Raw genomic sequence first — 27,922 nt, 5'->3', positions numbered from 1 at the left:
AGAGCGAGACTCCGTCTCAAAAAAAAAAAAAAAAAAAAATATATATATATATATATATATATATATAAATTGCTAGCTGCATCAACCTGTTTATGGTGGCTGATTTTTTTTTCAAGAGTTGGTGATTTTGTAGTTAACAACATCAGGGGCAGCCTTTGAAACTGACTGCTGTCTCTCAAAATGCCATCTTCCTCAATATTTGAGAAGATTCCAGTGTGGCCTTTAAGGGACCTGGGTAATTCCCCTTCTCTAGCTAACTGGGGTTACTCTAGGAGCCCTTTCACTTGGAATGTGCAAGATTGTAGAAGCACAACTGTTTGGTTATATTTGAGCAGTTATAATAATAGATTTCTTTTGTATTCCTATTTTTCTTCCTTATTAATGTATCTTGTTCTCCATTTTTTTCTTTCAGACAGAAGATATGTTGTGGGATCATCTATAAAGGCCGTTTTGGGGAAGTCCTCATTGACACACATCTCTTCAAGCCTTGCTGCAGCAATAAGAAAGCAGCTGCCGAGAAGCCAGAGGAGCAGGGGCCAGAGCCTCTGCCCATCTCCACTCAGGAGTGGTGACTGAGGTTTTTATGTAGAAGGGGAACAAAAAAAAAAAAAAAAAAAAAAAAAAAAATCTAAATTTTGAAAAGACCACAAAGCAACAAACTGACCCTCTTTTTTTTTTTTTTTTTTTGGAGATGGAGTTTTGCTCTTGTTGCCTAGGCTGGAGTGCAGTGCCGTGATCTTAGCTCACTGCAACTTCCGCCTCCCGGGTTCAAGTGATTCTCCTGCCTCAGCCTCCCAAGTAACTGGGTTTATAGGTGCCCACCACCAGACCCAGCTAACTTTTTAGTTTTTGTAGAGACGGGGTTTCACCATGTTGGCCAGGCTGGTCTCAAATGACCCTCCTATTTTTAACTTGGATATCTGCTATTCTGCCAAAACACAATTTCTAGAGTAGTTTTGAATGGGTTGATTTCCCCCAGTCCCACAAACTCTGAAGCCAGTGTCTAGCTTACTAAAAAAAGAGTTGTACATAATATTTAAGATGCTGAGTATTTCATAGGAAAGCTGAATGCTGCTGTAAAGTGCTCTTTAAGTCTTTTTTTTTTTTTTTTAATCCCCTTCTAATGAATGAAACTAGGGGAATTTCAGGGGACAGAGATGGGATTTGTTGTATGATAAACTGTATGTAGTTTTTAGTCTTTCTGTATTGAGAAGCAGTGGTTGGGGCATTTTTTAAGATGGCTGGCTACTCTTGTTTTCCCTCACGATAATAAATTTGTCATAACTCAGTAACATGGACTTGCCCCTAGAGGTAGTTGTTGATAATTCTGAAGTATTAAGGTCTTGCCAAGCTTCTGATGATTCAAACCTGTACTACTGATTATTAAGCAGGACAGACTGAGCTTTATGTTGCAAATACCTTGGAGGAGAAAGTAATTTCTAAATGTACGGAGAGGTAACTTGACTATATATGTTGCATCCTGTGCCTCCCTTCATATTAATATTTGATAAAGATTTTAATTTATGTAAAACTTCTAAAGCAGAATCAAAAGCTCCTCTTTGGGAAATGGCAAGTCTTTAGGACAGGCGAGACCCTGTATGAATAGTACCAAAGCATTACCGCATGGTAGAGAGCACACTCTATTAAAAATGTTAAGCTATCTGAAAAATACAATGTGCAAGTCTTCAGGATGGCACAAAACAAAGGTTAATGCTTTTTGGGGCACATTTCTTAGAGGGCTTGCTGAGTGTGTAAATATAATTGACTTTTGTTTGTGTTACATGACTTTGATGACCATTGAAAATCTGCACAATTCAGTTTCAGCTCTGGATTACTTCCGTTGACCTTTGTGAAGGTTTTTATCTGTGTAGAATGGGTGTTTGACTTGTTTTAGCCTATTAAGTTTTTATTATTTTCTTTCACTCTGTATTAAAAGTAAAATTTACTAAAAGAAAAGAGGTTTGTGTTCATGTTAAATGGTTTTGGTTTGGCTTCTTTTAGTCAGGCTTTCTGAACATTGAGATATCCTGAACTTAGCACTCTTCAATCCTAAGATCCCCATGAAAAGCCTCTCACTGGAACCCAAACCACAGTGTGCTCTTACTGCCTCTTTTCTGAATAGTCAGCAAAAGCATCGCCAGTTCAGTCTTTTCAGAATGAGGGAGAAGCATTTGCCTGCCTTGTCATAACAAGACTCAGTGCTTATTTTTTAAACTGCATTTTAAAAATTGGGTAGTATAATAATAACAAGGAGTAAGCCACCTTTTATAGGCACCCTGTAGTTTTATAGTTCTTAATCTAAACATTTTATAATTCCTTCTTTTGGAAAAAACCTGCATGCTACAAGCCACCATATGCACAGACTATACAGTGAGTTGAGTCGGCTCTCCCACAGTCTTTGAGGCGAATTACAAAAGTCCAGCCATTATCATCCTCCTGAGTTATTTTGAAATGATTTTTTTTTTTGTACATTTTGGCTGCAGTATTGGTGGTAGAATATACTATAATATGGATCATCTCTACTTCTGTATTTATTTATTTATTACTAGACCTCAACCACAGTCTTCTTTTTCCCCTTCCACCTCTCTTTGCCTGTAGGATGTACTGTATGTAGTCATGCACTTTGTATTAATATATTAGAAATCTACAGATCTGTTTTGTACTTTTTATACTGTTGGATACTTATAATCAAAACTTTTACTAGGGTATTGAATAAATCTAGTCTTATTAGAAAATAAAAGGAGCTGTTTTGTGGCTTTGTTTGACAGGTCTTCAGTAAGAATAATGTTTTTGGCCTTCACATATACTCAGTTTAAGTGCTTAGTATTAATAACAAGCCATGAAGGGAATAAATTCCTCTGTACTGAGACATAGACTTTCGAATAAAAGACATTTTAACTGATGTGCACAATTATTAATCTAGTGGATAAGATGGATTTAAAAGGAAGAACAAAATGTTCCCAGTACTTTTTACTGTCTGTGGTTTTATTACTGTCTATGGGCATATGGGAAACATAGTTGAGACTTTAGGGAAACTATAAAAGTTGGAAGGGTGGTGGCATCAGGGGCTGGACCCTGGTTCTCAAGTTCCTAGCTCTGCTCTTTGTTAGTCATATGAGTTAAATAATTAATGGGAATATTTACATCACAGGATTATGAGGAATCCTAAGAGGTGTAATCCATATCAAACTTTTAGAAACCAGTTGTTTTAAGGTCCAGACTTTTTATACTACTGTTAGTATTAAATTTGCTTTGGGATAGTCTGGATGATTTGGCTGCCACCTAATACAGTTGCTATGAAATTAACAATGTAACTAAGGAAGTTGACAGTACCTGTATTATCTATTCCTATGTCCTAAATTACCACAAATTTAGTGGCTTAAAACAAATGCGTCTCAGTTTCTGTCTGAGCATGGTGTAGATAGGTCCTTTAGAAAGCTCCTGGTCTCATCTGCATTCTCACCTGGTGATTTGGGTAGAACTCATTCAGCCTTACTCGGCTGGCAGAATTCAGTTCTTGCCACTGCAGGACTGAGTGCCCAGACCTCACTGGTTGTCAGCTGGAGGCTCCCCCTCAGTTCCTTGCCAGCTGGGTGCTCCCTGCATGGCCTTGCTGCTGACTGGACCACTGACATGATTACTATCACTACCACCAAGTGTCGAGAGCCAAGCTGCCAGCAAGAGGGGTCTTCACAGGTCCTGCCCATATCCAAGCGGGAGAGGCTCATGTAAAGGACTGGACACCAAAAGGTGGGGGTGGGGCTAATGGGAAGGCACCTAGAGTTTGTCACAGCATTTTGTTTTAAACTGAATCTCTTTAAATTGGTCCTCTCGCCCTACAATGCAAATGCTTTGTGTAGCAAGTAAAAAGAAAAATGGCTTTCACAATATGAAAAACCCTGGCTGGGCACCGTGGCTTATGCCTGTAATCCCAGCACTTTGGGAGGCCCAGGCGGGTGGATCACTTGAGGTCAGGAGTTCAAGTCCAGCCTGGCCAACATGGGGAAACCCCATCTCTACTACAAACAAAATTAACCAGTCATGGTGGCATGTGCCTGTGGTCCCAGCCACTCTAGAGGTCGAGTCAGGAGAATTGCTTGAACCTGGGAGGTAGAGGTTGCAGTGAGCCGAGGTCAGGCCACTGCACTCCAGTCTGGGTGACAGAGTGAGACTCCATCTCCAAAGAAAAAAAAGAAAAGAAAAGACCTACTGTGGGGCCAGGCACTTTTAAACATTGTTTAAGTAACCCTGCAAAGTAAAAAAAGTCTATTTACAGGTAAGTGGAGGTGCCAGGCGGTCATGTAACTTGAATGAAAGAATCTGCTTTTCTTATTTGAAAGCCTTTGTTCTCCAAACTGTCCCCTGTCTACTATAGTAATGCTGTCCTAACCCTCATTGGAAACTATTCCTGGGTCTCTTGCCTCCCTTCTTTCTGAAGGCTGAAAGGAGGGGCAAGTTTAACTTTTGCAGATAGTTTGATCTATAAGTTAATCAAATTTTGTTTTTTAATTTTGGTAATGTTCAAAGTACATATTATCTGTCTTTTTGTGGAGAAAACTGCTGGAGACTTAGTGAAACAGTATCTTAAAACAATTCATCAAGGTAGCTGCTCTGCAGTGAACAAATAGAAGGTACCCTGGGAGCCTCTTTTATTCAACGTCCCTAGAACAGTTTCCTAGTGCCCCAGATTTAACATTGCAGTGGTCAGGCAATCATTTTTGTGTGATGTTCAGTGAACTTGGAAGGGAGGAGAAAGCCAAATTGGATCAAAGATAGATAATTTCACAGGCTCATGTTCTCAAAGAAAGGGATCTGTGGGTTCTGTCTAACAATTTCTCAAGCTGTGGAGTTTGGTTACTCATTGTACTCATGAGAATGCCTTAGGTATCAAATACCTTACACCCTGGTTAGAAACTGCTTGTTTTTGTATGTTGACTAGGGAATCTTAGACAAACTCAGTGGCAAGCTTTAGTGTAAAAGAACTTAGTCATTCAGTTTAGAGAGAGACAAAAGATTTTTTTTTGCCAAAGTCTACTCTTTGTCTGAAAGGGGAAAATGACTTACTCTGTTTTACGGCATTTGTTCTCTAAACCTCTATGGCTTATATTGGCTGAACTGTGGCTCCAGGTATTGGCCTTTTTTGTTTTTGTTTTTGTTTTTGTTTTCGACAGTCTTGCTCTTGTCTCCCAGGCTGGAGTACAATGGCGCGATCTCATCTCCCTGCAACCTCCGCCTCCTGGGTTCAAGCCATCCTTCTGCCTCAGCCTCCCCAGTAGCTAGGATTACAGGCGCCCGCCACCACGCCCAGCTAATTTTATATTTTTAGTAGAGACGGGGTTTCACCATGTCGGCCAGGCTGGTCTTGAACTTCTAACCTCAGGTGACCCACCTGCTTTGGCCTCCCAAAGTGCTGGGATTACGGACGTGAGCCACCATGCCCAGCCGGTATCGGCTTTTTGCAAATAAAAGAGAAAGATCGTTTTTGCTTACGTTTATATGTAAATCTCAAAATAATTAAAACTAAAAAAATCTCAAATTATTTAGTAAGTTCCTGGTAGAGTTAAAATAGAAACCTGAACAATTATACTGTTGTTGTTGGTTTTTTTCCCTTTTTTTTGAGACAAGAGACTCACTGTGTAGCCCAGGCTGGAGTGCAGTGGCGCAATCTCAGCTCACTGCAACCTCTGCCTCCTGGGTTCAAGTGATTTCCCACCTCAACCTCCCGAGTAGCTGGGATTACAGGCATGTGCCACCATGCCTGGCTAATTTTTGTATTTTTTGGTAGAGACAGGGTTTCACCACATTTGCCAGGCTGGTCTCGAACTCCTGACCTCAAGTGATCTGCTCGCCTCAGCCTCCCAAAGTGCTGGGATTACTGGCATGACCCATGGCCACCATGCCTGGCCATAGTGTTTTTTTTTTAATCTCAAGTAAGTGTATACTTGGCCTCCAATTAACTTTACAAACCTCTTCAATGTTGATCTGTCACTGATGGCTTCTTCATGGGACATTCCAAAGCCTTTATCTTATTTACCCAGCCTCTCCACAGTGCTTAATATGATTGACAGTTTCTTTCTTGAAATACTCTTGGTTGAAAACACAGTTTCCAGCTTTTCCTTGGACCTCAGATGCTCACTGGCCCAGGCAGTGGTAGATACAATATGAAATATGCAGACATCTCCCATATCTGTCTCTAGAGATTTTTATCAGTCCTGCTGGCAGGAAATAGATGGCTTACTGAAATTGGATAATTTCAAAGTTTAATAAAGGGACCTTTACAAAGTTGTATGTAGGGTATAGGGAAACCTCAGGGTGAGTACAGTTCTTGGGACTAGTAACATTCGAGTCCTGTTACTACTACTCCTGGGTCTGAAGATTGAGTAGAGGGAGTTGGTTAACGGATACAGGAGACCAACAGGCTATCTAAAAAGAGTGGGGACCTGGAGGAAGCAGTACGAGTAAATATTCTCACTCTCCAGATTGGCCAACTCCATCATTAGTGCCTTCACATCTTCTGTTTGTTTTCTCTGACCCATTTCCCGACCATCCTGTAACTAGGCAACACCTACTTATTTATCCTTCACGTTTAAGCTGAGGCATCACTTGGGGAAGCATTCCAGAATAATTCCTCTTTCTTCCAACACACACACATACAAAATAACATGCTACATGGGTTCCAAGAGAGCATGAAGCATGTCTGTTTAGTCACCACTACAGCTCCCAGAGGGGTTGATTAGGATATATTAATAGCAGGGTCACAATAAATATTTATATTGATCACTTGCTTACAACTTGGTATTTTCAGAAATCATGTTCATAGAAGAGTTGAATTTATCCCAACTGTCTTGATGAATTTTATTCAAGAATGTTAAAAAATACTTTGAAGAAATTTTAAGTACACCAAAAAGTTGAAAGAATAATAGTATAACTTTCAACTAGAACCACAAATGCAAAATTTTACCATATGTGCTTTATCTAATTTCTTTTGCTGAATCATTTGAAAGTAAATTGTAGCATCATGATACTTCACCCCTGAATACACGTTCATCTAGGAATAAGAATATTCTCCTCCCTAGCCATAATGTCATTGCCATATCTGAGCTGGTTAATAATAACTCAATATCCAATATGATAGATCCGTATGGAATAAATTGTCCCCATCGTCCCAAAGTGTCTTTTAAAACATTTTCTCCTCATCTAGGGTCTAGTCAAGGTTCAGGCATACTTTTGGTTATATCTTTCCTCTTTTAATCTAGAATAGTCCTCTGCTTTTTTCCCCCCATGGCAATGAACATTTTGAAGTGTCCAAGCCAATTGTCTTGTATAATGTCCCCTATCCTGGATTTTTCTGGCTATGTTTCATTATTATTATTATTTATATTTTATTTTGAGACAGAATATCCCTCTTTTCCCAGGCTGGAGTGCAGTGGCATGATCATAGCTTACTGTAACCTTGAACTCCTGGGCTCAAGCATTTCTCCTACTTTAGCCTCCTGAGTAGCTGGGAGTACAGGCCTGTGCCACCATGCCTGGCTAACTTCTTTTTTGGTAGGGATGGGGTCTCACTGTGTTGTCCAGACTTGGTTGTTTTCTTAGTGGTTTTGGATTTTACTTTTGGCAAGGATATAGCATAGATTGTGTGGTGCCTCTGTTACTGCATCATGTCAAGAAGCACACAATGTCAAGTAGTCCCACTGTTGGTGATGCTAAGATTAATCACTGAGTTAAGATCACCAGATCTTTTTCCATTTTAAAGTATATATCTTTTCTTTTGTAAATGAACAAAATAATCTGTGGGGTAATACTGTGAGACTTCTAAAACAACCTTTCATTGAGCACCTGTGTACAAGGCCCTACTAAGTGTTCTAAGTAGTCCCTTGATGCTTGAGAAATCATGTGGCTAGAATCATCAAGTTCTTGTTGAGAGTCGTGGCATACTAAGATTGTGGGGCTTTTTTCTTGTCATTTAATTGCACGTGACTTTTATTTTCTATTCAGAAGTAAGTATGTAGTGGATAGGGGTTAAGGGTTGTATTTGGCACATGACCTTATTAATTAATATCACCAGGGCACAGATGAATAAACAATGGAATTAGAGTCAGGAGACTTGAATTTAAATTCTGGTTTTGCTACTTACTGGCGTTATGATCTTTGATAATTTTTCTCTGAGCTCATTTCCTTTGTAAGTGAAGGAAATAATACCAAACACAGCTGTAGTAAGAGTAAAATGAGGATCATAGAGGGCCTGGCCTATAATAGGTGCACAGTGATAAGCACCTAATGATAAGCTTGTTCCCTCATTTGTTCTTTAATCTTTAGCAACGAAGTCTAATTGGATATGCTAAGAATGAAAACTTTTTTGATCTGTAGTTACGATGAACACAGGAAAGGTCTTAAACAATTCACATCAGCAACACCCCCCTGCCCCCATAAAAAAGCTCAAAGCTTTCTTAGGTTTCAGTGCTTAAAGAAGAATATGTATTCACTACAAGATTATTATGCTTTGGCAGCACATGAATCCCAGGATTGGGAAATTGTATAGAGGGCATGAAACGATGCCAGATATAATTAAGCTGCACAAAAAGTATGTTGAAATCCAGAGGGTGGCCAAGATAGGCTCTCAGGATGATTTTTTGAAGGAATGATTTATATTAGATTCAGGGAGTACATGTGTAGGTTTGTTACTTGGGTATATTGCATGATGCTGAGGTTTGGGGTGTGAATGATCCTGTCACTCAGATAGTAAGCACAGTACCTAACAGTTTTTCAACCCTTGTCAACTTCCCCCTTCCAGTAGTCCCCAGTGTCTGTTGTTGCCATCTTTTTATGTCCTTGAGTACCCAAGGTTTAGCTTCCACTTATAAGTGAGTACATGTGGTATTTGGTTTTCTGTTCCTGCATTAATTTGTTTCAGGTAATGGCCTACTCAGGATGATTTTCGAAGAATAAAATTTGGCTGTGCTGTAACAGCACTGTGGAACTAATTCATAAAACATGCTGAAATAGTACAACACACCTCTTAGCCTCAAGGCCCAAAGCTCCAAGCATAGTTAGTTTAAGCCAGGCTGGTTGCCTGCTTTGGTCAGTCTAGACTCCTTGAACAACTCCAAGGGAGCAAGCACCATTCAAGTTATAGGTTACAGAGATGGTGCTCCTTTCACCCAGTTATGCTAGTGCTAAAGACAGTGCCATTTGAGTGCACAGTTCCAAGGGTGCTTGTGGCTCTAGCAGCTTAAGGCTGCTTCTTTAGCTCTTTATTAGGCAATATCAGGCAGATTTTCTTCTTCTTCTTTTTTTTTTTTTTTCTAATAGAGCTGGGGTCTCACTATATTGGCCAGGCTGACCTCAAACTCCTGGCCTCAGGCACTCCTCTGTCTTGGCCTCCCAAAGTGCAGAGATTACAGATGTGAGTCATCGCTCGTGATCCAGGCAGATTTTCTTTATAACTTTTTTTTTTGTTCTTTTCCAAGTGAGCCAGTGATGAGAGATGCAGTAAGCATTATCTTTATGACTGTATCTAGAGCATCCTTGGGATGCCAGTTTCAATTGCTAAAAGGAAAAAAGTCTGTCATAATGCAGTTACATTTTTTTTGAGACAGAGTCTGTCGTCCAGGCTGGAGTGCAATGGCACGATCTTGGCTCACTGCAACCTCTGCCTCCCGGGTTCAAGCCATTCTCCTGCCTCAGCCTCCTATATAGCTGGGATTACAGGCGTGTGCTACCATGCCCGGCTAATTTTTGTATTTGACGGGGTTGCACCATGTTGGTCAGGGTGGTCTGGAACTCCTGACCTCGTGATCTGCCTACCTCGGCCTCCCAAAGTGGTGGAATTACAGGTGTGAGCCACTGCGCCCAGGCAATGCAGTTAATTATAAATTTCATTTTCTTCTGAAGAGCTAAAACTATTTGATATATGATTCCCAGTAAACTATGAATTATTGAGGAGGCTGCCAGGAAGAACTAGCTAAGCCCTATGCTGCTACCGTGACCAGCAGCTTTTCCATCCTAGCCATGCAGCTTCCCTTATCATGTATTGCCATATGAATGTCCACTAGGTGGTGCTAGTCACACGTCATACTCAGTGTTGTAGGCACATCCAGTGTAACAGTTTTTACAGATGCAGATATCTACCTAATGGTTACCCAGCGCGTTAAAACTAGAGTTATTTCATTGCTTCATCCACAGTCAGCTAAACAATTATTTCACCTCAACTGTAAACCTGAGAAACACGTTTTAAAAGTTTGGAGAACCTAATTTCTATTTCCCTTTGACCAAGATAATTTTAATCTTTAATAACAGTTAAGAGCCAACCCATACCTTTTCTGCAATTCATTTTAGATTATCACAAAGGAGGAAGAAAGTATACTTGTATCCACCGTCTTCCTTCCCCAAATGCCATTTTCCTAGAAGACTGCCGTTGCAGATAAAGACATGCAATGTGATTTACAACCCTTGGATATCACAGACATGGTGGCCACAGTTCTAAACTTTTAGGACAGCTTGGATTTCTGTCCAGTGTATTTTTGGAGATTGAATTGATGTCATACAATTGAGGCCAGAAGCTACCAAGCCTTTCCTAGAGCCTCCAGTCAATCTGGTTGTGGATGCAGCATGTTGCCACTGTCTTTAAAGCTGTGATTTCTAAAGTTTTATGCAAGACTGGCCCATTGAAGTGTACAAAGTAGCCGGGTGTGGTGGCTCACGCCTGTAATCCCAGCACTTTGGGAGGCCGAGACGGGCGGATCACGAGGTCAGGAGATCGAGACCATCCTGGCTAACACGGTGAAACCCCGTCTCTACTAAAATACAAAAAAAAAAAAAAACTATCCAGGCGTGGTGGCGGGCGCCTGTAGTCCCAGCTACTCGGGAGGCTGAGGCAGGAGAATGGCGTAAACCCGGGAGGCGGAGCTTGCAGTGAGCCGAGATCGCACCACTGCACTCCAGCCTGGGTGACAGAGCGAGACTCCGTCTCAAAAAAAAAAAAAAAAGAAGTGTACAAAGTAAAAATTAGAACTCCTATTTCTGTTGATTTTTCCTCATTTTCTCTCCTGTCCTGTTTGTATATGTTTTATGATTTACATAATGTTAGCAGAGTGCTACCTGTGCACAGTTCATAACAAGGAAGCATGCTGGGGCACAGATACTTTTTTTTTTTAATAAGGTTTGGAGAGAGTTGTATACCTCTCTGTGCATTACATTTCAATAAGAAGTGTAGTTTGCTCTTTTTTTTTTTTTGAGATGGAGCCTGGCTTTGTCACAATGCAGTGGCGCGATCTCAGCTCACTACAACCTCTTCCTCCTGGGTTCAAGAAATTCCCCTGCCTCAGCCTCCCAAGCAGCTGGGACTACAGGTGCGCGCCATCACACCCGGCTAATTTTTGTACTTTTAGTAGACATGGGGTTCCACCATGTTGGCCAGGGTGGTCTCAAACTCCTGACCTCAAGTGATCCACCCGCCTCGGCCTCCCAAAATGTTGGGATTACAGGTGTGAGCCACCGCAACTGGCCAGAAGTTTACTTTTTCAAGTACCTGAAGATCACTAATAATTTTAGAGTGATGGAGAGTTGGAAATGGGGGCGATTATTTTCAAGTCCAAGAGATCATATTGGTTGGTGAAATATTACAGAAAATGGGCTATGGACCTTTCCTGGATTTGAGGGAGAAGAAGAAATAATAGTTGCCAGAACTGTTTTCTGTTACACGCTTATCAAATGTTTGTTTCCTCTCCCACAGTGTAATGTTTCCTACCCCCTGCCTTTATCGCATACAGTGGTGTGTTTTTCAGAATGGGATATCCTCCCTCGGGAGTAAAGTTATTGAGCGTGCCTTGTCATTGGTGGAAAGGAAAAACAAAAACAAAAACTGGGCAGTTACCTGGGAGCGTCTAGTTTCTTCCTTTGCCTTCCATTCAGCTGGGTAACTACAATTCTCAGCCTCAAATTATTTTCTCTTAATCATGTTGAAAATCCATGGAATCTAGTAAGAATGACCAAACTGGTCTGTTCATTAAGGATAGGTCTCCACATTTGCCAGTTTTACTATTGAGGGCACTGAAATGGGCCATGACAGATAAAGAATTACTCGCCAGGCTTTTTAAAGAAGGTTGAAAATGGATGGTAGAAAGTCAGCAGTTAAATTTAGATTCAGCAGTTGTAAAAATGAAGCTCCATAACTGCCCTCACATGACAGATAATAAAGAATACAAGAAATACTAGGAAAAGGTTCATCTGGAACAGAATCAAGTCACGATATTGTGGGACAGATTATCAGTGGATGGAGAGGCTAAGAAAACTTACTTTAGGGAAAACAAATGTGATTCCATAACTTAGCAGTAAAATAATAGATGTTGCAGAGTACTAGAAGTTTACTTATTTATTCAACCATCTATTTAACAAATATTGAGATCTTATTCCACATCAGATGCTGAACTCGGTGCTAGGAATATTATGGTGGACGACACAGCATTCTTGCACTCAAATGCCTTCTAGTCCTGGAAAGCAGTAAGAAACGCTAAGACAGGGAGAAGTACAGAGTACTGTGTTAGTGTGTGGAAAAGGTTCCTAAACCGGTCCCACTTGTTTGGGAGAAGGTATCAATTTACCATTTATTGAGCATTTTGTGCCAGACACTGTGCTAGGCACTCTATTTTAAAAACTAGGCTCAGAAAAGAGGCTTAGAAAGGCTAACTGGAAAGAAACTTTTTTTTTTTTTTTTTTTTGAGACAGAGTCTTGCTCTGCCTCCCAGGCTGGAGTGCAGTGGCACAACCTTGGCTCACTGTAGCCTCGACCTTCTGGGGTCAAGTGATCCTCCTGCTTCAGCCTCCTGTGTGGCTGGGGCCACAGGTGTAGCGCCCTCACATCCAGCTAGTTTTTCAATTTTTCGTAGAGACGAGTGTCTCACTTTGTTGCCCAGGCTGATCTTGAGCTCCTGGGCTCAAGTGATCCTCCCACCTCAGCCCCCCACAGTGCTGGAATTACAGGTGTAAGCCACCGTGCCTGACCAGTAATAAACTAATTTGATGTGAATACCAACAATTCTTTTTTTTTTTTTTGAGACAGAGTCTCACTCTTTCGCCCAGGCTGGAGTGCAGTGGCGCGATCTCCACTCACTGCAAGCTCCGCCTCCCGGGTTCACGCCATTCTCCTGCCTCAGCCTCCCGAGTAGCTGGGACTACAGGCGCCCGTCACCATGCCCGGCTAATTTTTTGTATTTTTAGTAGAGACGGGGTTTCACCGTGTTAGCCAGGATGGTCTGGATCTCCTGACCTCGTGATCCGCCCGCCTTGGCCTCCCAAAGTGCTGGAATCACAGGCACGAGCCACCGTGCCCGGCCGAATGTAACATAATTTTTTCAAAGGCATTTGGGTAGTTTCAATTAACATTGTAGTACTGGTGTTCTGTTAAATAGAGATGCATTTCTGTGGGGTAGAGTTCTAGGAGTGGATTGTTACATCATAGGGTATAAACATGTTCAGTTTTAGGAGACATTGGCAAATTATTTTCTGAAGTGTTCATACCCTTTTATATTCCACCAGCAGTGTGTGAGTTTTCTACTTGTTCCATACCCTTGCCAGCTCTTCATATTTTGCATCTTCTCATTTTAACCACTCTGATAACATTTTAGGCCGGGCCCAGTGGCTCACACCCGTAATCCCAGCACTTTGGGAGGCCAAGACAGGAGGATTGCTTCAGTCCAGGAGTTTGAGACCAGCCTTGGCAACATAGCAAGACTACGTCTGTATTATGTAAAATAAAATAATATAAATTTTAGTTTTAATCCACATATCCCTGATGACTGATCAGTTGAACACCTTTTCATACTTTTATAGACTGTTAGTATACCCTCTTGTGAAATATCTGCTAGTCTTTTGTCTTTCATTGAACTGTCTTTTTTCTTATTGATTTGTAAGTTGTTTTTTTTTTGGTTTATTTAATATCTTTAATAATTATATCATTTCTAAAGCTTTTCACAAAAGGACATTATAGTTCTTCAATTTATTGCAAACATATCTGTTTTTTAAAAAGTCAGCCCTAATACTGAAGCTATAATACACATTTTAAATTATCAGCACTATACCATAAAGCACAATGAAGATCATGTTATTTAAATAAAAAGATAATATTTCACTGGACAATAAATCCAACATATTTCTTTTCTCTCCATATCTACATCCGGTCATGATATTTTGCAGGTGGATTTCTAAACAGATGTGAATTTTAAAATATTAGGAAAGCCATATTTCACTCAGGAATACTATTATTCACATTCCACATAGGTTGTTTGACAGCAGATACTAGTTTGGCAAGCTTCAGATGGCAAAATGCTAAGTTGTGAGTTCAGTATGGCCCGGCCAGTTGCTTCTCCTTGCCCTTGAGATCCCGGCAGCATGTACTATTAAGAGACCACCTTGTTGCTGCCACTTCTCTTCTCATAGTTGAATCCACTATGGGAAAATATTCATCTCCTTAAGATGCATGTCTTCGCAGAAAACCTCCCACAAATCAACTGGATATCATGATGTTCTGTTTGATAAATTCTGTGACTTCTTCAATTATATTGTTGATTTTAGGTGTTGCTTTATTTGCATATTTCTTTTTTTTTTCTTTTTTTTTTTGAGATGGAGTCTTGCTCTATTACCAGGCTGGAGTGCAGTGGTGCGATCTCGGCTCACTGAAACTTCTGCCTACCAGGTTCAAGCGATTCTCCTGCCTCAGCCTCCCGAGTAGCTGGGACTACAGGCATGTGACACCACACCCAGCTAAATTTTGTATTTTTTGTAGAGACGGGGTTTCACCATGTTGGCCAGGATGGTTTCGAGCTCTTGATCTTGTGATCTGCCCACCTCAGCCTCCCAAAGTGCTGGGATTACAGGTGTGAGCCACCACACTTGGCCTATTTGCACGTTTCTTAACCTGTCGTGTTGCTTTCTTTACATCTTTCTCAACTCTCTCCCAGTTGATCTGCACATAGCCACTATGACTAGCAATCTGAAGGGAAGAAAGCCACTTCCTACTGCAGTTGCTGTGTTTTCCCACTTTCTGGAACACAGATCCTGCACACCAGCCAGGAACACCAACCGTTACAATCTGGGTAGCTACTAAGTATTTTTCTACCACAGGTCCCCAACTGGGACCAAACACTTGATTCCACCACTGGTGTCTTCTTACATACTCCGTGGCCTATAACACTTTGCAAGAGTTGTCACTCTCATATTCTTGGGGAGGGGGAATTCAGGTCGCCATGATCAGAGGTTTTTATGTATTCTGGATACGAATTCTTTGAGGGATACATTTATTGCAGATATCTTCTTCTACCTATAGGTTGCCTATTAGAACTCTTAGTGATATCATTTGAAAAGATGTTCTCAATATTTTTTTTTTTTTTTGAGATAGGGTCTCACTCTCACCCAGGCTGGAGCACAGTGGTGCAATCATGGCCCACTGCAGCCTCAACCTCCTGGACTCAAGTGGTTCTCCCACCTCAGCCTCCTGAGTAGCTGGGACTACAGGCGTGTGCCACCACAGCTGGCTAATTTTTTTATTTTTTGTAGAGACGGGGTCTCCCAATGTTATGTAGGCTGACTGCAAACTCCAGGACTCAAGCGATCCTCCCACCTTGCTCTTCCAAAGTGCTGGGATTACAGGCATGAGCCACCATGTCCAGCCCCTGATACTCTGAATTTTAGTATAGGCTAATCCTTCACCTTTTCCTTTTATGGCGAATGTTTTTATCCTGTTAAGAAATCTTTGCTACAAGATATACTGTTAAATGGACTTTATATGCAAGGAAAAGGAGGGTTGCCATTGATAGGAAGTACAGGAAGAGGTAGTATGGTGTGGAATGGTCTCTTTCCAATCAGAAGTCAGAAAAGCAGTATTGCTTGAGATTTATACAATATGAAGTAAACTGCAAAGTGTGCTCTCCACAGAAAATACTGCCAACTTACTGTATTTTGGCAATAAGGGTCAATATTGTAGTGCATATGCCTGCTATCAGCTGTGCCAGACAGCTTGGAGAGGCAAGTGCTTGAATATTTTTCTCTTCTTTTTTACAGATGGGGTCTCACTCTGTTGCCCAAGCTGGAGTGCAGCGGCAAGATCATAGCTCACTGCAGCGTTGACCTCCTGGGCTCACATGGTCCTCCCACCTCAGCTTCTGGAGTAGCTGGGACTATAGGTGTGTGCCACCATGCCCAGCTAATTTTTTCTATTTTTTGGTAAAAATGGGGTCTCCCTATGTTGCCCAGGCTGGTGTCAAACTCCTGGCTTCGAGTGATTCTCCCTCTTCAGCCTCCATAAATTCTGGGAATACAGACGCGAGCCACTGCACCTGGTCTGTTTGATTTTTTACTTACCTATATAGCTGAGAAAGAGAGTTTTTAGGCCTTAATGATGTAAAGGCCACATTTTAGTTTTTTCACATTGTGAGAGCTCAGTCACTACTTGGTTAGATACAGGTTTCTTCTTTTGATTTAAAAAATACATATATCACATATATGCAGATGAATTAGTTCACACAGTTTTCCTTGATTGTGAATATTATTCTCATGTTATGTAGGGTGCAAGGGATTCATGCATTAAACATGACCCCCTTTATACCAGACCAAATAACCATAGCTAAAATTCAACATGTCTAGCTTTAAAAAAGAATTTTTTTTTTTGAGACAGAATCTCACTCTGTCACACAGGATCGGAGTACAGTGGCACCATCTCAGCTCACTGCAACCTCCGCCTCCTGGGTTCAAGGGACTCTTCTGCCTCAGCCTCCCAAGTAGCTGGGACTATAGGCACGCGCCACCACGCCTGGCTAATTTTTTTATATTTTTAGTAGAGATGAGTTTTCACCATGTTGGCCAGGCTGGTCTTGAACTCATGACCTCAGGTGATCTGCCCACCTCAGCCTCCCAAAGTGCTGGGATTACAGGCATGAGCCACCACACCCAACCTAACATATATATATATTTTAAAGACATCCCTTGTAAATCCAACTCTCCATCCCCATTCCCCAGTTCAGTAACAACCTTGGTCTTTTGTCTCCCACTTCAGAGCTCAGGGTCTAGGTCCTGCTCCTTTTCGGTAGTGCTTCATGTTTCACTGCTGCATAAGCAGTTTTCCATGTCAGTAGATGGCAGAAGAGTCAAAGAGGTTTGTTTTCTCCCGTCCAGCATTATCAGCCTGATGAAACACTGGCAAGGAGAAGAGATGGGAACTTGAGTGGTTTCTTTTGTGTAGTTACAAGGAAAGAAAATTTAGGGGAAGAGGAGGTGATCCATGTTTGGAAAACTGGAATATAAAGGAACATGTATTTTCTTAGATGAACAAGGAATGCTGGCCACAAATGGTTTCTCCAGGTTTGCATGTCTGTGAAGAGACTTGTACCCACCAGCTCCTTTATACCCTCTCTTTATGTGGAATCTTTAGCAAGAGATGAAACCTGGTTACAGTGATCTGACAGTTAAGGTCAGATCCTCACAGTGACAGTTCTGCAAAGTACCAGACAAAAGTAATTAAGACACTAGGAACAGCAGTTGGAAAAAGTGATGGCAAATAAGTGAGGTAGTAATCCAGTAATTTCTTGTTAATTTTAGTCATTTGCTTACAAGGAAAAATATAATGTTTTGTTAAATAAATGCATTCTTATTTCTTTTTCTTTTTTTTTTCTTTGAGACAGAGTCTTGCTCTGTCACCCAGGCTGGAGTGCAGTGGTGCAATCTCGGCTCACTGTAACCTCCGCCTCCTGGTTCACACCATTCTCCTGCCTCAGCTGCCCGAGTAGCTGGGCGCCCAGCTAATTTTTTGTATTCTTTAGCAGGGACGGGGTTTCACCATGTTAGCCAGGATGGTCTCAATCCCCTGACCTCGTAATCCGCCTGCCTCGGCCTCCTAAAGTGCTGGAATTACAGGCGTGAGCCACCGCGCCTGGCCCATTCTTATTTCTTTTGTCCTCATTGATGATGGAACTGTGACTAGAATTAGAAATTCAGCTTCTGTGTTTAAAACTGGGCCTGGTGTGGTGGCTCACACCTGTAATCCCAGCAGTCTGGGAGGCCAAAGTGGGAGGATTACTTGAGGCCAGGATTTTGAGACCAGCCTGGGCAACACAGCAAGACCCTGTCTCTACAAAAAATAAAAAAAGTAGCTGAACATAATGGCATGCACCTGTAGTTCTAGCTACTTGGGAGGTTGAGGTGGGAGGATTGCCTGAGTTCAGGATTTCTAAGCTGCAGTGAGCCATGATTGTGCCACTGTACTCCAGCCTTGGAGAGAGAGCAAGACATGAGACTTTCTAAAAAAAAAACCTAAACCAAAACAACCCCTGAAGCATTGTATGCTCACTTTCTGGGAATCTATTCAAAGTAGATACTTAAAATATCACACGATATAAAAAAATTTACTCAAAATGGATCAAAGACCTAAATGTAAGAGCTCATAGAACTTGAAGGGAACATAGGTATAAATATTTATGACCTTGGATTAGGTAACAGTTTCTTAAATATGCCACCAAAAGTACAAATAACAAAAGAAAAAAATATAAATTGGGCTTCATCAAAATTAAAAGCTTTTGTGTATAAAGGACACTATCAAGAAAGTGAAGGGGCAGGCCTGGTGGCTCACAGCTGAAATCCCAACACTCTGAGAGGCCAAGGCAGGAGGATTGCTGGAGTCCAGGAGTTTGAGAGTTTGAGACTAGCCTAGGGAACATAGAAAGACCCCGTCTCTATTTAAGAAAAAGTAAGAAAAAAAAAAGTGAAAACACAACTTACAGAATAGGAGAAAAATATTTGTAAGTCATTTATCTGATAAGGGCATACTATCCAGAATATATAAATAACTTTTACATGTCAACAATGAAAAGACAAACAACCCAATTAAAAATTGGGCAAAGGGCTGGGCATGGTGGCTTATACCTATAATCCCAGTACTTTGGGAGGCCAAGGTAGGCGGATCATTAGAGGTCAGGAGTTCAGACCAGCCTGGTCAACATGGTGAAACTGTGTACCTACTAAAACAAATACAAAAAAAATTAGCTGGATGTGGTGGTGCATGCCTGTAATCCCAGCTTCTCAGGAGGCTAAGTCAGGAGAATCCCTTGAATCTGGGAGGGAGAGGTTGCAGTGAGCCAAGATTGCACTGCTGCACTCCAGTCTGGGTGACAGAGTGAGGCTCCATCTCAAAAAAAAAAAAAAAAAAAACAAAAAAAGGCCAGGTGCGGTGGCTCATGCCTGTAATCCCAGCACTTTGGGAGGCTGAGGCAGGCAGATCACTTGAGGTCAGGAGTTCAAGACCATCCTGGCCAACATGGTGAAACCCTATCTCTACTAAAAATACAAAAATTAGCCAAGCGTGGTTGTGCATGCCTGTAATCCCAGCTACTTGGAGGCTGAGGCAGGAGAATGCTTGAATCTAGGAGGCAGAGGTTGCAGTGAGCTGAGATTGCACCATTGCACTCTAGCCTGGGCAGAGTGAGACTCCATCTAAGAAAAAAAAAATTGAGCAGAGAATTTAAAAAACCATTTCTTTAAAGAAGATATATAAATGGCCAGTAAGCACATGAAAAGACGCTGACCTTCATTAGTTATTAAATAAATGCAAATCAGAACCACACCTAATCGAATGGCAATAATAATAAGAAAAAGGAAAATAGGCCGGGCGCGGTGGCTCACGCCTGTAATACCAGCACTTTGGGAGGCCGAGGCAGGTGGATCATGAGGTCAGGAGATCGAGACCATCCTGGCTAACACGGTGAAACCCTGTCTGTACCAAAAATGCAAAAAATTAGCTGGGCGTGGCGGCGGGCGCCTGTAGTCCCAGCTACTCAGGAGGCTGAGGCAGGAGAATGGCGTGAACCTGGGAGGCGGAGCTTGCAGTGAGCAGAGATCGCACCACTGCACTCCAGCCTAGGCGACAGAGCGAGACTCCGTCTCAAAAAAAAAAAAAAAAGAAAAAAGAAAAGAAAAAGGAAAATAAGTGTTGGCACAGACAGAGAGAAATTAGAACCCTAATACATTGCTGGCAGGAATGGAAAATGGCACAGCTGCTATGGAAAAGTTTGGTGGTTCCTCAAAATGTTAAATGTAGAGTGACTCTGCAATTCCACTTCTAGCTGTATACCCAAGAGAGCTGAAAACATGTGCCCATGTCAAAACTTGTCCAAAAATGTTTAAGCATCACTATTCACAGTAGCCAAAAGGCAGAAACAACCCAATGCCCATCATCTGATGAATAGATAAACAAAATGTGGTAGTATAGCCATACAGTGGAATAATAATTCAGGCATAAAAAGTAATTCAGCCAAAAAGGAATGAAGCACTGATACGTGCTACAACATGGATGCATTTTGGAAATACTATATACTAAGTGAAACAGGCTAGACACAAAAGAACACATGTGATATGATCCCATTTATATGAAATGTCCGGAATAGGCAAATCCATAGAGACGGAAACTAGAGTAGTGGTTGCCAGGCAATGGTGGTAGGGAGGAATTGGGAACAACTACTAATAGGTATGGAGTTTCTTTATGGGGCGATGGCAATGTTCTGGAATTAGGTAGTGGTGATGTTTGTACAGCTTTATGAGTATGCACAAAACACTGAACTGTACACTTGAGCATGGTTAAAATGTTAAATTTTGTGTTTTATGCATTTTATCTCAGAATATTGCAAAAAAAGATTTAGCTACAAGGGTGTTCACTGAATTGTTTCTCATATTGAAAAAAAGGAAGAAAAAAAATTAAAGCGTTCAGTAGGGTACTACTTGAATAAATTGTGCTAGAGTTGTATGTACACATTTGTAGAAATGAACTTATCGATGTGAAAAGACGATTATGATATGAAGTGAAGAAAAACCAGTTCTAAGATAATATTTAAGGAATGATCCTATTTTTTGGAAAAAAAAAAAAAACAAAATACACTACAGAGGAGTGAGTGGAAGTCCATACACTAATGTGTTAGGGAGGCCAGGCACGGTGGCTCATGCCTGTAATCCCAGCACTTTGGAAAGCTGAGGTGGGTAGATTACTTGAGGTCAGGAGTTCGAGTCCACCCAGGACAACCTGGCGAAACCCTGTCTCTACTAAAACTACAACAATTAGCCAGGCGTGGTGGCAGGTGCCTGTAATCTCAACTACTCAGGAGGCGGAGGCAGGAGAATCGCTTGAACCTGGGAGCCAGAGGTTGCAGTGAGCCGAGATGGTGCCACTGCACTCCATTCCAAATGACAGAGTGAAACTCCATCTCAAAATAAATAAAAAATAAATGTAATGTTAGGGAGCCCTGGATGGTGTATCTCCTTTTCTTTCTGCCTTAGTGTTTTCTGATTTTTCTACAATAAACTTAAATTGTATTTTTAAAACATTATGTTAAAAACAAACTTTTTAAGGATCCAGAAGGATTATTTGTCATGCAATGGAAAGGTGATTCCAACTGTAGCTCTAAGACTTCCTTCCCCAGGTTTCCTCTCCTCTTCTTTTTCATACAGATAATAGTGAAATAATTGGCTAGCATGGAGGAGATAAGAAATTCTGAAGGTCTGTGCCACCTCAACGCTCTGCTTGTTCAAAGCTGTGTTTTCTTATGTGTCAGGAAAGGTGAAAATTGAAAGGAAGGAGAAAGATCTCTAGGTAATAAAGAAATCAATTTAGAAAACATCATCAGGCAAATAGTACCTAAACTGCTCGACCACTTGCTGCTTGACTATTTCCTGAAGGTTCTTCTACTTCCCCTGCTGAAAGAGGTGCAAAGGGACAGCGTGTTGGTAATAAAATTGTTATGGCCGCACCTGGGAATGCTACTGTAATTGGAGGTCTCTGAGCACTTTCCTACAATTCCAGTTCTCACATGTTTAAAACTATGTTGTAAACTCTGCATCAACATTGAAACTTAGCACCTTTGACTGCAGTCCAGAGATTAAACTGTTAAAAATAACACCTTTTGATTAGAAGAGAAAAATAAGGCTAAACATTTCTGGAACTTGGGATATATTCTCCCATATCATTTTGCTTTTTAAAATGAGAAATTTTACATGATAAATTTTCTTTTTTTCATGGTATACTTAGCACACTTAAAAACAATGTAAAACACTTAATATTTTTAAAAAGCATTTTTAAATGACGTATTGATGAAAGCTGAACTTTTTTTTTTTTTGGATGGAGACTCACTCTGTAACCCAGGCTGGAGTGCAGTGGCGCAATCTCAGCTCACTGCAAGCTCCGCCTCCCGGGTTCACGCCATTCTCCTGCCTTAGCCTCCCGAGTAGCTGGGACTACAGGCTACGCCCGACTAATTTTTTTGTAGTTTCAGTAGAGACGGGGTTTCACGGTGTTAGCCAGGATGGTCTGGATCTCCTGACCTCGTGATCTGCCCTCCTCGGCCTCCCAAAGTGCTGGAATTACAGGCGTGAGCCACCGCGCCTGGCCTGAAAGCTGAACATTTCTAAAAACTCCTAATCAATTAGAAAGTTACTTTTAGGGCTGGGGACGTTGGCTCACGCTTGTGATCTCAGCACTTTGGGAGGTCGAGGTGGGCGGATCACCTGAGGTCAGGAGTTTGAGACAAGCCTGGCCAACAGGGTAAAACCCCGTCTCTACTAAATATACAAAAATTAGCCCGGCGTGGTGGCCTGTAATCCCAGCTGCGTGGGAGGTTGAGGCAGGAGAATCACTTGAACCCAGGAGGTGGAGGTTGCAGTGAGCCGAGATCGTGCCACTGCTCTCCAGCCTGGGAAACAAGAGTGAAACTTCATCTTAAAAAAAAAAAGAAAAAAAAAGTGACTTTTACTATCCGCTGCAAGGCAAATAAGAGACATTTATCAGCTCTTTACTAGCTGTGTAACTTTGGGAAATTTACGTAACTTTTGTGCCTCTTTTGTTTTCTGAAAAATGGGGGAATCATAATAAAACCTCCCTTACTGAGGTAGCCACGGAGGAGCAGCACTCAGATTTCCCTTCAAGAAAGGGCTTGCTGCTGTTCAGCCGGTGAGGAGTGCAGTGAGCAGATGCCTTCAGCCATTAGCACCTTTGAATCTTACTCACCTTTGGAGGTGAGACCTTGATCTCCTAAGGTAGCCCCCAGCTAGTGACTGAGCTCAGCGGCTTCCGGGCATGGGCACTGCAGCCTAAGAAGAGACTCCTCTACTGGCCAGCTCTTGTCCAGAGTTGCTGATCACATTGGCCCAGGCTTTGTCAGGTCTGCAGTGCCGTCTGAGGCTCTCCCTGCCCAAACCCACTTCCCCTCCTTTCCTTTAACAGGTGTCAGATCTGCCGCAGGGTCTGAAGAATTTCCCTGCCTAGACTTGCTTTTTCCGACTTCTATGTTTCACCAGTGCTGTGCCACAGTTAACCTCTTGTACCCCTAGCTCCATCTGCTTTCAGAGGACCCAACTGACACACTCAGGTGTGTCGTAAGCCACAAGTGTGACAGGACATGAAAATGCTGGATGGTGCCTGGCACACAGTAAGGCTTCAGTGACTACTATCACTGGCATTACGTGACTGATCGGCTTTTTATTATAAAATGAGGTTTTGTTTTTGGTCACTGCTATTTTCTCACTTATCCCTGATTTGGTTTCCACTATCCTTTTCTACTGGCATATAAATGTAAGACTGTGTATATACTGATTACAAATTTTAAATAAAAGTTTTATTGTTGATGTATATCTGTGAAGGAAAAATTTAAACACATATTGGCTAGCATTTGGCAAAGAAGTTAGAGAAAAGAAAACGAAGAGAATAGAAAGTGTACCGTGAAGATAGTACATTCTGTGAGGACAATTTTATTTAGTATTTAAACAGTGTTATATGTCGTATCCTCTTAACCACTCATTCACACACACATCCCCCTCCATAAGAATTCTTCTTTGTCAGTATTTTTTTTTTGAGACAAGGTCTGGCTCCGTCACCCTGGCTGGAGTGCAGTGGCACAATCAGGGCTCACTGCAGCCTCGATCTCTGAGGCTCAAGCAATCCTCTCGCCTCAGCCCTCCAAGTAGCTGGGACTACAGGCACGCACCACCACGCCTGACTAATTTTTTTTTTTTTTTTAGTTTTACTAGAGATGAGGTCTTGCTATGTTGCCCAGGCTGGTCTCAAACTCCTGAGCTCAAGTGATCCTTCCACTTCGGCCTCCCAACGTGCTAGGATTACAGGCGTGAGCCACCGCAGCCTGCCTTGTCGGTATCTAAAAGTTCCGTTTTTAAAATTCTTGGGTTGGTAGCTTAAATCCATCTCCTTCTGCTAGAGTAGGCATGCTTTTTATTCCTTAGAAGGTTTCAAACTTGGGCTTTCTCAGCCTGTTTACTTTTCTAAGATATTAAGTAGATTGACTAGATTTTTCTATGTCATTGCCAAGTTTATTGACTAGTTATAGAAGTCATTTAAAAAATACCTCCCGTGACATGATTCCCATCATTTTCCAAATTGGGAGCACCTAATGGATACTGATGGATGACGCCAGCCATCAGAGGCTTTAGAAATCTCTTGTGCTTTTTGGCAAATCTGACACGATATAAACAATGCAAACTGCTTGTTGGATATCAATGTATGCATTTGAATCTGTCTCTTTTTGATGGTGGAACACATTTTGTTTGCATAAGATCTACCAGAGAAGCTGGCCAGCAGGTTTTTACCCGAACATCCCTGGTAATGGTAACTAGTTGGAATTTAAGAAATTCAACTTTGTCAGAAATTATTCTTTTCAAAAATACGACCCTAGAGACCATCGGATAATATTTTGGCTCTTTGAGTCTTTGTGACTAATATTAAGCATGGCAGGCATTTTCACATCAGGTCAGTCTAAACAGAGGGTCAACCCTTTTATTCTTGCCTCTAATTTTTTTTTTTTTTTTTTTTTTTTTTTTTCTTGTATCAGATTCTTGCTCTGTTGCCCAGGCTGGAGTGCACTGGGGTGATCCCGGCTCCCTGCAAGCTCCACCTCCTGGGTTCAGGTGATTTTTCTGCCTCAGCCTCCTGAGTAGCTGGGAATACAGGTGCCCACCACCACGCCTAGATAATTTTTGTATTTTTAGTAGACATGGGGTCCGCTGCCTTGGCCTCCCAGAGTGCTGGGATTACAGGAGTGAGCCACCGCTCCCGGCTCCTCTTTTTCTATAACATGCTGGTTCTTCCTTGCTACCAGGCATCCTGGCTAGAAAAGCAAAGAGGATGAGGCATATTCTTACTCAGTTTCCTTCTTAGTCACAGAGCAAAAGTTCCTTGTGTATGGGAAAGGCACAACACTATCTAAGTTTCTCAAGAGCAGTTGTTGTAAATCTAATTGCATTTTTCACCATTCTTAGCATTGGTGAGGTACACATTACACTTTCTGAAAAATTTAGGGAGTGTGTTAAAATTATATGTATATGTATATGTATATGTGTATGTGTGTAAATTGTGGAGTGAGCTATAGTAGTTTATTAATTTTTGTGTGTTCATTGTGTGGTTAAATAAAATGTATACAACCATAAAATGTGGATTTGATTATCTTAAACATGAAGAGCTCCTGACTCTTTTTTTTTTGGAGATGGAGTTTTGCTCTTGTTGCCCAGGCTGGAGTGCAATGGTGTGATCTCGACTCACCACAACCTCCACCTCCCGGGTTCAAGCGATTCTCCTGCCTCAGCCTCCCGAGTAGCTGAGATTATAGGCATTCACCGCCATGCCCAGCTGATTTTGTATTTTTAGTAGAGACGGCGTTTCTCCATGTTGGTCAGGCTCATCTCCTGATCTCAGGTGATCTGCCTGCCTCGGCCTCCCAAAGTGCTGGGATTACAGGCCTGAGCAACCGCACCCGGCTAGAACTCCTGACTCTTTAGTATTATCTGATTTATAATTTTTATGAAATCTCCTGTTTTGTTAGCCAAATATTTTCTAAGATATTAGAATGTTGAAAAGTTGCCTTTAACAACTAGCATGTTCAAAGGTGACACCGTTTTCCTTGCAAGGAAGTAAGCATCTGTTCTCTGGGGGTACTGAGAGGCTGGTCAGGGTACGAAGAGGACAGTAGGGACAGGTGACCCCACGTTAAACTCTACTATAAAAATACCTTCCCTGTTCCTTGTACCATTCAGGCTAAAATGAATTGACCATTTATTAGAATTCTGAAGAGGCAATTTGTGTATGAAGACAGGGCAGTAGGAGAAGACTGCTGAAATTCTTTATGCACTAAAAATAACTGTACTTGAGATTGATAAAATTAATGTTTAATGCTTCATCAAGGACTTTTTTTTTTTTTTTTTTTTTTTTTGAGACAGAGAGTCTTGGTCTGTTGCCCAGGCTGGAATGCAGCGATTCTATCTCAGCTCACTGCAACCTCCGCCTCCCGGGTTCAAACAATTCTCCTGCCTCAGCCTCCCTAGTAGCTGGGATCACAGGCGTGCGCCATTACACCTGGCTAATTTTTGTATTTTTAGTAGAGATGGGGTTTCACCATGCTGGCTAGGCTGGTCTCGTACTCCTGGCGTCAAGTCATCTGTCCACCTCAGCCTCCTAAAGTGCTGGGATTACAGGCGTGAGGTACTGCGCCCAGCCCATCAAAGACCGTTTTAAGTGAAATTGACATTTTTTGTGTGTATGAGTCTCTGGTGTTGACAAGTAAAATGGTTATTAATACGTTTGGTGCTACCGCCTTGACTTGGGCTAAGGTGCCAGCAGTTTATCCCACCATTACCTTCCCCCCCATCAGTGCACTTGTCAAAAGTGAAGAAGGCAAATAATGTCTTATTATTGGTATCAAAATAGAATCATTTAAAAATCCAGTCTAACAACTATTCTCATTTGATTAGTCTGTTTACATTTAGTGTAAACAGATATATTTGGATTTGTCTGCTATCTTACTATTTGTTTCTATTTTTTTTTTTTTTTTTTTTTTTTTTGAGACGGAGTCTCGCTGTGTCTCCCAGGCTGGAGTGCAGTGGCGTGATCTCGGCTCACTGCAAGCTCCGCCTCCGGGGTTCACGCCATTCTCCCGCCTCAGCCTCCCAAGTAGCTGAGACTACAGGCGCGCGCCACCACGCCCGGCTAGTTTTTTGTATTTTTAGTAGAGACGGGGTTTCACCATGTTAGCCAGGATAGTCTCGATCTCCTGACCTCGTGATCCACCCGCCTCGGCCTCCCAAAGTGCTGGGATTACAGGCTTGAGCCACCGTGCCCGGCCTATTTGTTTCTATTTTATCCCATCTGTTTTGTATGCTCACTTTTCCTCACTTTTCTTGCCTTTATTTGGAGTAGTTTTTTAAATTTTGCTTTCCCTCCACGTCCCTGCCAGTAGCTTGTTATTCATTGTTTTACTACTCTTTTAATGGTTACCCAAGAGATTATAATACAAATCCTTGCTTAAGAAAGATTGTAATGTAAGTATTTCACCAGTTTCTGGACAATGTGAGGGCTTTAAACACTTTCACTCCATTTACCCTCGTTCTTTTTAAAAAACTTTTTTAGAGACAAGGTCTTGCTGTGTCACCCAGGCTGGTGTGCAATGGTGTGATTCTGGCTTGTTTCACCCTTAAACTCCAAGGCTCAAACGATCCTCCTGCTTCAGCCTCTCCAGTAGCTGGGATTACAGGCACATGCCACCACACCTGGCTGATATTTTAATTTTTTGTAGAGACAGGGTCTCATTATGTTGCCCAGGCTGGTCTTGAACACCAGGACACAAGCAAGTCTCCCGCCTTGGCCTCCCAAAGTGCTAGGATTACAGGTGTGAGCCACTGTGCCCAGCCATTTACCTTCCTTTAAAAATTTTTTTACTTTGAGAAAAAATTTAAACCTGGTTGCATGAAGCCCACCTAGGTTATAAAAGATTATCTCCTTTATTTAAAGTCAATTAAGTGTAGCTGTTAACCATATCTACAGAATACCTTCACCTAGATTTGTGTTTAATTGAATAAATTGGGTACTATGACTTCGCCAATCTGACATACAAAATTA

General features: G+C 41.7%; 2 protein-coding genes and 1 pseudogene across 10 annotated transcripts in view; 2 read left to right on the top strand and 1 right to left on the bottom strand.

Moving 5' to 3' along the window:
* SINHCAF (SIN3-HDAC complex associated factor) overlaps positions 1-2,740 on the top strand; it is a 46,041-nt gene extending 43,301 nt beyond the window's left edge. For all 9 annotated transcript variants that reach the window (XM_050750325.1, XM_050750323.1, XM_050750331.1 and 6 more), the window contains one exon: positions 413-2,740. In XM_050750325.1, the coding sequence (XP_050606282.1) occupies positions 413-572 (160 nt within the window). In that variant the 3' untranslated portion in view covers positions 573-2,740. The remainder of the gene's footprint in view (positions 1-412) is intronic.
* Positions 1-27,361, top strand: part of DENND5B (DENN domain containing 5B) — a 330,200-nt gene extending 302,839 nt beyond the window's left edge. The window contains exon 22 of the transcript XR_007717930.1: positions 27,351-27,361. The gene's annotated coding sequence lies outside the window, so the exon portion shown is untranslated. The remainder of the gene's footprint in view (positions 1-27,350) is intronic.
* LOC126931812 (FUN14 domain-containing protein 1-like) lies at positions 14,415-15,244 on the bottom strand (annotated as a pseudogene).
* Positions 27,362-27,922: the final 561 nt, after the last annotated feature.

This window comes from Macaca thibetana, chromosome 11 (genome assembly GCF_024542745.1).
Source record: "Macaca thibetana thibetana isolate TM-01 chromosome 11, ASM2454274v1, whole genome shotgun sequence".
In the NCBI taxonomy this organism is placed as follows: Eukaryota; Metazoa; Chordata; class Mammalia; order Primates; family Cercopithecidae; genus Macaca; species Macaca thibetana.
This window is presented reverse-complemented; position numbering and strand designations above follow the sequence as displayed.